This window comes from Microtus ochrogaster, chromosome 16, assembly GCF_000317375.1.
Source record: "Microtus ochrogaster isolate Prairie Vole_2 chromosome 16, MicOch1.0, whole genome shotgun sequence".
Lineage (NCBI taxonomy): Eukaryota > Metazoa > Chordata > Mammalia > Rodentia > Cricetidae > Microtus > Microtus ochrogaster.
The window spans coordinates 56,726,247-56,737,218 of NC_022018.1; the positions used below are offsets into that span (position 1 = coordinate 56,726,247).

Consider the following 10,972-nt stretch of genomic DNA (forward strand, 5'->3'; position numbering starts at 1 on the left):
CTGTGTATAGTCCTGGCTGTCCTGGAACTCACTCTGAAGACCAGGTTGACTTTAAACTCACAGAGATCCACCTGCCTCTGCCTCCCAAGTGCTAGGATTAAAGGCATGCGTCTCCATCACTCCACTTCAGCGCCTCAATTGTTTTATACAGTGATACTTATTGATCATTCACTGTGTGAAGGACCCTTCTCCATGCCGCTGTTGGTGCCTGGGTGACTCAGGTCCCCCTGCTGTTCTCTGGGACTGCAGTGGCTCATCTGTCAGTGCCAGTCCATAGGAGGCAGTGATGAAAGCAATTTGGGCCACAGCCTCTATAGTCAGCCAGTTGAATATTCGAGTCCTACTGTAATGTGTGCACCCAGAAAAATGGATTTCCAGAACTTCCCTGTCTCCATCACACACACACACACACACAACGATGTTAACTGTACAGAAGGGGAGTGGGCAGCACAGGTCATGCCTCTGTCCTCTGTGAAGATCACCCTGCCCCTCTCCAGAACTATCCACCCACAGAACTGTAGCCCCTCCAGAAGCCTGGGGGTCTCCCAGGGGCTTTGCAGCCATTCTGCATCGCCAGTCAGACAAAACCTAGCATCTTCCAAGATAGCAAGAAGTGTGACAATTGTAAAAAGGGTGCTGGGGACTGGGGACAGGTCTGCAGGGAGAGGGGGCACGGAAGGACTTCTCCGGAACAGAGACTACAAGCCCCTGTCTGTGAAGGCTGCAATACTGAGGGTGTGGGGGCACTTGGCTTTAGGGCTGGTATTCCAGGATCCTTTGCTGTCTGGTCTCCAATGCCGTCTGCTGCTCTCGCATTGCCCTGTGCTCGAGAGAGCAAACCCCAGGGCGCTTAGAGCCTCCTGAAGTGAGTTAACGTTTTAGTTTCTTTTCCCACCCGAGTACAGTGCGAGTCACATCACGGCAGCACAGAGCACAGTACAGGGGCAGCAGCTGACCAGGGGACCTGCGTTTATGTCCGACTCTACTCTTTACTCATTGGCTTATTTTGGGGAAGTTACTGATTCTTGTGAAAATTAAGGGTGGCGGGTGCTGGGGTTCTTGCAAAATGTTTGTAACAAGCCTGGTGTTCAGTGAGGTCCTAAATTAGCCAGTGAAGGGATACAGAAACAAGAGTATCCATGTAAGGTCAACTCAGGCTGCCTGGAGCCCCAGAGGAAACTGTTTTTGTGGCCCATGTTTCCCCAGCAGACTAGTGGGTGGCAGGGATTGGATCTGGTTCACTCCTCTGGGTGTCTCCGGACCAGGACAGGGCCTGTGGGAGATGATGAGGAAGCTGGACCCCCAGACCTAGGATGGGTTCCCTAGGGTCTTAGACCAAGGGAAGGGGAGAGGGAAGCGTGGTCAGCAGGAGGATCAATGATGACTCACATGCTATCCAGTAACCCTGGGGAACTCTGTCTAGAAATTTTTAGGGGCTGGAGAGATGGCTGAGTGGTCCAAAGCACTGGCTGCTCTTTCCAGACAACCTGGGGTTCAATTCCCAGCACCCACATGGCAGTTCACAACTGTCTGTAACTCCAGTTCCAGAGGATCTGACTCCCTCACACAGACATGCTGGCAAAATGTGGCTGCACATGACATAAAAATAAATAAAAATTTAAAAAGAAACAAACTTTTAACACGGGCTGGGGATGTGGCTTGGTTGGTAGAATGCTTGCTTAATGTGCATAAAGCCCTGGGATTGGTCCCTAGCACCAGCTGTGGTGGCACACACCTGTAATCCCAGTACTCAGGAGGCAGAAGGAACATAAGTTCAAAGTCATCCTTAGCATAGTATGTTTAAGGCCAACCTGGGCTATGTGGAGCCCTTTCTAAAAAAGAAAAAAAGAGAGAGACCAACTAAACAAACCCACACCCCAACAGGAAGGACTCCAGCAGAAAGCAGATAGTGCAGCAGGACACCCCGCTTCTGGACACTTCACTGGTGTGTCTGATATTGACTGATGACAATATTAGTGAACCCCATCAACAATTCCCATTTCTTGAGAGAGGTATGTGTGCCAGCAGCACCCCTGGAGCCTGGTGTGCATTGTCTCAGAATTCTGTAAACAACAGGGCAGAATGACTTTTCCTTTTTTGGAAGAGGAAAGAGAGGCTCAGGGATGTTAATGTGTTGCCCAAAACACCTCAGTTATGGCGCCAGAACCCAAACTTTTTCAAAAACAAATGGGCAAGTTCCTGTGGATGCTGGGGCCTGTAACCAGCCCTCAAATGCAGAGGGTTCGGGACACCAACCCTCTTCCTGTTTCCCACACCTGTCTACTTGGTGACCCGGGTCATCTCACCTAGGACGGGAATAGGGATGGGGATGGGGTCTGGTTCTGGCACAAAGACAGCACAGGGCCTCCTCAGGGCCTGGACTCCTGCATAACACCCCGCCTGGCAAATCTGTTTAGCTGTGGTGCCTCTATCCGGTCAGATAACTCTGGTACCCAGGCTTGAAAGCCTGTGACCCCAAGGAACACTGCAGTCCAAGGGGCAGCATAGAGCCAGGGAGGTAGCTTGGCTCCTCCCCTAGTGAAAAGCTCCTCCCCTCAGTGAGCAGGCACTCCAGGGTTGTACACAGAAGGATTAGATCATCAGGTCTAGCTCTCCTTTATTGACCTCCTCGTCTCTCCCTGTTTTCCGATCTTTCAAAGCTATAGGGCTAAGGAAGAGCAAGGCTGCTTAAGGGTTGCTCGCAGGAAGAGGCTAGTTCTGTTTCGCCCTTTGCTTTGCCTTTTGGTGGATGGCAAAGGACAGCCCAGTGTAGGGGTAAAAAGTTGGCACTGACTTTGAATTGACCCCGGCACCAAGTGAGGCAATCTTTCTGAGCTTTGGGAGCTCACGGAGAAAAGGGATGATGAGGATCCTTCCTTCCTCTGCGCAGGCAAAGGGGTTCCACAGTGAGATGTGTATACAGCGTAGGCCACTGGACCCACTCAGGTTCAATGAAGTATAGTCCTTATTATTAAAGATAGCAGCAGAGCCCCTCCCCCAGCCACCCCCTCCCTTCCTGACCATCCTGCTGAAGGCAGGACTCCCATTTTCCCCCTGCTAACAGCGTTGGTGTTTCTTGCACACCTTTGTAATTATACTGTACACGTGTTTACTTGTCTGGGAGAGTAGGGGGCCACCTCTTCTCCACTGCCCGGTCCCTAGCACCACCAACAAGAGCACAGTCAATGTTGAATGTCCCCTCCCTTGTCCCTCCAGCAAAATAAACCATTTTTTATTCCTTAGAGGATATGACTTTCAGAGCCCCCAGTCTTCTCCACCCACCCCTGCCCCCTGGAGTTTACTGCAGTAGGGAAGGGATGCATGCTTTGTATCAGCTAGAGCAGGCATGGGCTGATCCAGGGCCTTGCGCTCCTGATGGATGAAAGGGTCGTCACAGGACAACCTCTACCTTCCACCGTCTGAAGCCGGCTGGCTTTGGTCCCCATAGCACAGTTTCTCCACTCTGCAGTGGTTTCCCTCTCACCTGTGCTGTGCCTGGCTTTCAGGGCTGGGGGTGGAGTGGTTTCTCTCTGCCCCCTTCCTTATAGCCCTACCTCCGAGGTCTCCCTTACCTCCTTGCCTAGACCAGGACCCACAGGGCATGGCAGATGTGTGGGGCTGAGGGAGGCACTCTGTGAATCCAGATGGGATTTTGTTTATGTTTCCAGAGTGAGAGAAGGAGCTGGGACGGTTGCTGCTGGGGGAGGGGTGGTCAGGCTGCAGCCCCCCCCCCTGCCCCAAACTCCCCTCCCCTCATTCTCCCCCAGCTTGTGTGTCTGGCCCTGGCTATATAGCAGAAGCCCATACTGCAAGTCCCAGACTGAAGCTGACCTATCTATCCTCCAAGGTGGGTCTCCCCACGGTTCATCTGATGACTGGCCGTGGAATCACAAGGTCCATTTGCTTAGTGTGACCTTGGCCCAGTTAAGGACTCCTAGAGCTTGGGTTCCATAAAGATGCCTGGCTGTGGACTCACAAGGCCTGTTTGCTTAGTGTGACCTTGGCCCAGTTATAGAGTCCTAGAGCTTGGGTTCCATTAGGCTGGTGATGACCTGGTTTGTGACTGCTCTTCCTTCGTGACTAATCCTGTGGCGGTGCCCATCCTAGCCAGAACTTGCCTGAGTCCAGCTCCAGGGCAGTGCCAATCTCCACCAGAAGGTGATACCGAAGCAGGGCAGGAGCCCCTCCTTCCTCCCCCGCAGCAGCTGCAAGCATTTTGTTTTGCCATTAGAAGTGACTTACTTAAGGGAAGCAGAATTTTACAGGCAGTTTACAGGCTGGTCTTGTTCAGTAGTTTTCAAAAGCTGGGGGTGGGGGACAGAGGCGGCCAGCAGCCTCCGTGAGTTAAGATAGGAGAGAAGTGAGAAGTGAGCCCAGGGTAAGGGACACTTTCTCCGCTGAGTCGCACGGCCTGGGCAGAAGCTAGCACATAGTTGGGGCATTAGGACAGTCAGAGGTTGAATCTGGCTAGACTCCGGAACTTCCGGTCCTCCCACCCTAGTCCTCCAGATCTGTGCTCCATGGGGGATGAGGGGATGGGGTCGCGGGAGATCAAATCAGTTCCAACCCTAAAGAGGTTCTCAGAGAGTGCACCCGTATGAACTAGGTCAGCAAGGGTCTTAGAACACCCTGGGAAACTGAGATCATCAATAAGGCACAGGTTGAGGGCTGGCAGAGTTCTTGCCATGGAAGGAGCGGGATACCAGCTAGGTCGTCCGACTGTGCTGAGAGGTCAGGGAGCACAGGAATAGGGGTGGGAAGCTCCTGTCTGGACAGCCTCCGGTTCTTCCCTCTTCTTCCCTCGTCCCCACAGTGTCCGGGTGGCGCAGTTCCCCGTGCCTTGGCCTCCCTCTTCAGGTGAATGAAGCAGCCAGGGGCTCAGTGGTGCTTAGCACGCTCGGACTATGGTTTTAATAGACGTACAGGGACAAGTCGATATAGACAGATTTATAATTCTATACAGTCAGTCCGACATACACAGGGACGCTGTAAACGGGCGCGGGCCAGAGAGCGGGTGTGCAAAGTGGGCGGGGGCCCTGGGGCTGCGGCCCCGCGCTCTCCTGGCTCGACTCTTGTACGGGCGGGCGGGCAGTGAGGAGGGGGCTGTTCGCTGGGACAGAGGGCCACCTCCTGGACCCAGAGTGAAGCAGAGGGCCGGGCTGACGGCTAAGCATGGGGCTGGGAAACTCGGAGCTGAGCCCTTCCCCTCCTGCTGCCGACTGGCCACCGCCAGCTGTGGCTCTGTGGCCTGAAATGTGCGCCCCCCGAGCGAGCAGGCTGCTGGGCTCTTCCAGGCATCCCGGGACCTTGGCTAATCTAGCAGGAAGGCCGGATCCCCTGCAGACGCGGTCATCCCCAGCCAGGGGCACGCTCCAACAGCGATCCGCCCGGCGTGCGCTCGGCCAGGCCACACTTGGAGGGGACCTCTCGGTTCTTGACCTGGTGGACGATCCCATACCCTCCAGGCTCCCTACATTCAGTTCACTGACGCAGGCGCTCCCGCCCCGGACGCAGGCGACCAGGGTGTCTTCTCCCTGCGGCCTCGGCGCTGGCTTCCCCCGCCTCGTTCCCTCGGTGGAGTGGACAGCTGGGACCCGTGGGGCCGAACATACCACCTGCGCCATCTCCAGGAAATTGCAACTCACCCCCCCCCCGCCCCAGTATTTTTCTCCGACGTCTTTGTGCTTTTTTCCCCCCTCCCTTGGCTTTCTTTCTTTCCTTTTTTATTCTTTGGGGGCAGAGTGGGGTCCGGAAAAGCAAACACAAAACCAACCTGGAGGCGGGGTGGGGAGGAAGGGGCTGCGCAGAGGCGAGGTCCGCGGTGCTGCGAGCGCCCCGCGGTGCTCCGCGAGCTCCCCTGCGCCTTGCCGGCCGGCGGCCCCAGGGACCCGGCGGGGCGGTCAGCTGTTGTACTGGCAAGCGTTGAGACCCGACGCCGGGCCCTGCAGGCCGCCATAGCCAAACGACGAGTGTTGCTTGGACTTGAGCCGCAGGCTTGCGAGGCTTGAGTTGCACGTGTCCCGGTAGACGCTGTAGGGCGAGGCGGGGGTGCCGTAGGGGCAGGCGCCCGGCGACATGGCCGAGTTGAGCGAGGAGCCGGTGAGGTTGTTGATGTTGTTGAGGCCCGAGTTGGGCATGCCGGGCACAGCGCCCGGGCCCATGCTGGACGGCATGGTCATGGAAGAGATGGAGCTGGGGGCCGAGAACATGGACTGAGAGGACAGCGGGCTCATGGAGTTGAAGAAGGTGAAGCTCTTGGTGGACAGCGGTGCCGGTGCCAAGCTCTTGGCGGCCCAGTTGTTGTAGGAGTAGCCGGCGGCGTACACGTCCTCATAGGGCTGCACCAGGCCGCTGAACTGCGGCACGTAGCCGCCCTTGCACAGGTCCAACTGCTGGTTCCGCTCCCGCTTGCGCCACTTGGCTCGTCGGTTCTTGAACCAGACCTGGGGAAGCGAGCGAGGGGGGGGGGGTAAAAAAACGTCAGGGCCACGGTGACCTGGAAGGGCCCTCACCCCCACCTGAGCCTTTGCTGCCCCCTCTCCCAACATCCTTCTTTTCTTCCGCCGCTGCTGAGGTTTTTGTAATGGTTTCTTTCCTGTCTCCAGAAAATACGAGCCCTCCTCCCCATTTTCCCACTTTTTAAAAATCATTTCCCCCCAAGTTAAATTGATTTTCTTTTCCCAACTCGGATTCTCTTTTGTTCGAACAAATATTCGTCCCCCCCCCTTCTACCATTTCCTCCAAGTGGGCACTGGCTCTCTTCGAAATAATTCAATCTTTTTCTTCTTCCTCAAACACACAAAAACATTTTCCTTCCCCGAAAATTACGGGCTCCGATTTTTGAGAGGAGTTTCATTGTTCAAATAGTTTGTTTTCATCTGTATTCACAATATTTAATAATTTTCCTCTTGCCCGAAATGTAAATTTTTGTTCACTTCTTGATTATCTAAACTTCAGTCTGTTTTTTCCTTGGTTTTTTTGTCCTCATTTTTATTCTTTTCTAAATATTTAGTTTATCCCCCCCCCCAGATATCTGGCCTCTACTGCTTTCTTAAATAATCGATCCTTTCTTTTTCTTAATGCTCAACCTCTTTGCCTCTCCCTTAAATATTTAATTTCTTTCCTGCTGCCTAAATATATTCCAAATACGTTTCTCTGCAAATATTTAATTTCCGTAAGTTTACTAGTTTCTCTCTAATCTCCGCCTCCATTTTCTTCTAAGAAATTTGGTAAGAACCACCTTTTTCTCCCCAACCAAGTCCTCCAGTCTCACCTCTCTACCCACCACTGGCCCCCTGACCTCCTAGCTGGTTCTCCAGCCCAGAACCCTTGGACCCCAGCTTTTCACAGGCCCTGATTCCATGTACCCAGCCCCACCCCACCTCTACTGCCATAAACCTGGGCAGGATTAGTGAGCTCGGAATTATAGGGTACCCGGTCTGCATCCAGGGTCCCACTGGGTCAGACCAGTCTCATTGGGGCTGGTCTTATAAGCAGGACTTACGGCAGGGGTTCTGTGGGTTCTGTGGCACTTTGGACTGGCTCAAGAAGGGCTTTCAGGGTCTGATTAAGTATTTGCCACCTCGAGAAAAAACGATATTCTTACCCCTCTTTTAAGAAAGTATAGCATTTGCTGGGAACCGTGGGAGAGGCGCCAGAATACAGTGTGCTCTTGAGTCAGGGACCTTGCAAATGATAAGGAGCGGGAGGGCCACTAGCTACCAGAGTCCCACTCCACAGGACCCCAGACCTACAGTGGGGAAGAGCTCTAGGCAAAGGTCCAGCTAGTGCCTGGCTGATTGGTCTGGAAAACTCGGAAAATATCCCAAAAACAGTCTGGAGAAGGTATACTCAGAATGAGACCACAGCTCCGAGAGGCTCGAGACCCCGCACCGCACCCCCACCCCCTACACCTTTCAGGCCTTCTGGGGCAGTCAAGCGCGCCCTGCCTTTCCCTTTCGTTTTCCAGGGGGTGAAGGCTCAAAGCTCCCGAGGTCCTCAGCGGCAGAGACTCCTCTGCCTAATCTCAGACCTTGAGTAACTCCTGGACCTGACAGAGTTCCCTGGGGTAAGGAACGGGGTCTTCTGACGGGGGTTGTGGTAGCTCCTGCGGGTCAGGTAAAAGGGCTCAGGAAGTAGCAGCCTAGTGGCCTAGCTGACACGGGTGGCAGGGGCCTAAAGTGGGGTCTCTGATGAGAGAGGGGGAGGGAGGCCTGCGAGGTCAGAGTTAAATTTGAGCTACTGTGGGCCGCGCCAGCGGTGGCCAGAGGGAGGGTAGCCCGAAACGCGCCCCACGCTCACGCTCACCCGCACTCTCGGCTCAGTGAGGTTGGTCCACACCGCGATCTCCTCTCTCATGCTCATGTCTGGGTAGCGGTTCCTTTGGAACGTGGCCTCCAGCTCTTGCAGCTGCTGGCTTGTGAAGTGAGTGCGTTGCCGCCGCTGTTTCTTCTTCTTAGCTGGGTCCTCTGCTCCGCCGCAGCCTGCGCTGCCCGCGCCGCCGTCCTCGGGTCCCTTGGCTTCCCCGCCGCGCTCCTTGTCTGCAGCAGGTAGGAAGGGCGCGAGTCACCTCGGGCTAACACTACTGCACCCGGTCCCGGCTCCACCGAAGCGCCTGCGGAGAGGTGGCTGCCTCTCATCTCCCTGGCCAGGGGCCGTGGGAACGGTCCCCCACTGGAAAAGAGCCGGCCGGGTGCCGGTCCTCAGTAGGCACCTCTAGGGCTGGCGTTGCCACCGAGAAGAGCCCAGACGCCCCAACCGGGCTTGGGTTCCCGGCTTGGCCGGGCCTGCTCCTGTATCCCGCACTGGCTGCGGCCCTCCAGCTCCGGTCACCAGCAAAGGAGCGCTGTGTCTGGAAACTCAGGCGGGCCTAAATCTGACTGGAGCACCTCTGCTTTTCTGAACTAATACCAGAACTTTCCAGCTGAAGCTAGCAGATTTGTGGGGTAAAAACCCAGTGGTAGCCTGAAACGTTTTCTTGTCAGGGCTATGTCAGAGCCACAACGACCTCGGGTCTCAAGGTCTAGAAAACCCACCAACTGCAGCCAAATAGACAGATTTGGGTCTAAATGACCCGGGCTTCTCTGTCTCTTTAAAGCTACAGGAGATGCGCACAGTCAATAACATTCAAATATAAAGAAAAGGAATTTAAAAGCAAAACAGAAGCCCAGAAAAGTTCAGAGCGCTCTACCTAAAAACAGAAAGGTCCGCAAATCCTCAAAGCTAGGCAGACAGAACCAGTGCAAATGTAAATCAAAAAGTCAAAACCGTTCGTGCAAAAACACCCCTAAACTAAATACACAGCCAAATGTGTATAAACTTCAGTCAGATAGGTATTTCTCTAAAAAAATTCCATGTATCATTGAAGATAAATTTTAGACTCTTCACAGTAACACACTGGTAGAGATTTTCAAACCCTAGAGAAACACATTGTTGCTAGACAATTTAAATTCACGAAATAAAACTGCTACAAACAGGTTTTAGGAAAAATCTCAGAGAAATGCGCCATTTTGGACTGACTTTTAAAAATTTCTCCAAGAATCGTGCTGCATGTAGGTGTTTGAAATCTCAGAGAAACACGCGCTAGTAAATTGTTTCAAAGACGCATTCGGTTTAAACTGTTAATTTCCCCCGCTGATTTGATTTGGAAGCCAATTTATATAACTATAGCTTTTTTTCCCCTGAGCAAACAACACCACGTTTAAAACTTTTGAAAACAAAAGTACAGTCAAAGCTTTGTCTTCTAACCAAGCAAACAGACCTGCTGGGGAAAGTCACTTAGAGATGCAAAACAGAAACAAACAGAGATTAAATCAATGTAGAAGAGACGCCCAGGGCCGGGGACAGCGGGCAGCCCAGAACTCCGCGGCCACTCGGGGCTGAGACCCCGAGAACCGCAGCCGCTCCGAGACCAGATGAGCCTGGAAATCTCCGTAGCCGTAGCCGCCCAACCGAGGGCCCAGCTCTTGGGTCTTGGGTTAAAAAAAAAAAAAAGAAGAAGAAGAAAAAGAAAAAAGAAAAAGGCAACGCGGAGTTTGTAAAGTCAGTCTAGTACCCGCCCTGGCTGGACCCCTGGTGTCTCGGAGCTGTGGGCGTCCACGTGGGCCGGGATCCCTCCAGCAGTGTTCCACCGGCCCTGCCTGGAGTCAGGCCGCGCCTCCTGGCCGGCTCGCTCTCGCTGTCCCCGGAGCTCCGTTGTACTGATCCCTCTCTTCTGGTCTGGTCTGTGCGCCAAACCCTCCTCTAGGACCCTCTCCTCCAGCTGCACCTCCCGGTCTGTCAAGGTGTCCGCCCTCCTGTGTCTCTCTGGGTACTTTGTCTCGCCTTCCCCTCCGTTCCCTATTCCGTCGGCTGCTTGCCCTGCGCCCCTGCGGCTCCTCAGCGACCAGTTAGGGAAAACTCCACTTTTTTATTTTTCCTCGCGCGTGCTATTTGCTCCTGTTACACCCGGGCTGTCAGTCCCACTCTGGGCTTGGCTTATGGGGACTGCTTGGAAGTGGCTTCGCGTGTGCGTGCGAGCGTGTGTGTAAATTTCCGCGTTCACCGTCAGGTCGAGATCGGGGGTGAAAAAGAAAGCTCCTGAATGCCGAGGCGCAGAGGGGACCCGGCTGAGCGCCAAGTAGCTGGGTGCGCGCCGTGGCTGGGTGCACGCCGCGGGGAGCCGCGCTTACCTGGCAGATCCGTGTCGGACGACTCGCTGGCGGAGTTCTCCAGCGGCTCCCGGGGGTCGGCGGCGCGGGCCAGGTGGAAGCTGGGCCCCATGTCGTGCGGCGGCGGTGGAGGTGGCCGTAGCCCCTCGGGTAGCCTCTCTAGGCTCATGCCTCCCTTGAAGGCGTCCATGGAGGTGGGGACCGCAGCGGGCGCTCCAGGGGCCGGGGCTGGGCGCACCCGGCCGCCCTGGCTGCGACCTGTTGGGCACAAGAGCGCGGCGCCTAAGCGGCTGCCCCCCAGGGCTGCCCGCGCCCGCAGCGAC

At 54.8% G+C, this 10,972-nt stretch overlaps 1 protein-coding gene across 1 annotated transcript; it reads right to left on the bottom strand.

The window, feature by feature from the left end:
- Window positions 1–5,900: 5,900 nt before the first annotated feature.
- Pitx1 (paired like homeodomain 1) lies at window positions 5,901–10,839 on the bottom strand. The gene is made up of 3 exons (XM_005355258.2): window positions 10,671–10,839; window positions 8,308–8,540; window positions 5,901–6,443 (listed from the first exon to the last, which is right to left on the bottom strand). The coding sequence occupies exons 1-3, from the start codon at window positions 10,837–10,839 to the stop codon at window positions 5,901–5,903; spliced, it is 945 nt and encodes a 314-aa protein (XP_005355315.1).
- Between the last annotated feature and the right edge of the window lie 133 nt (window positions 10,840–10,972).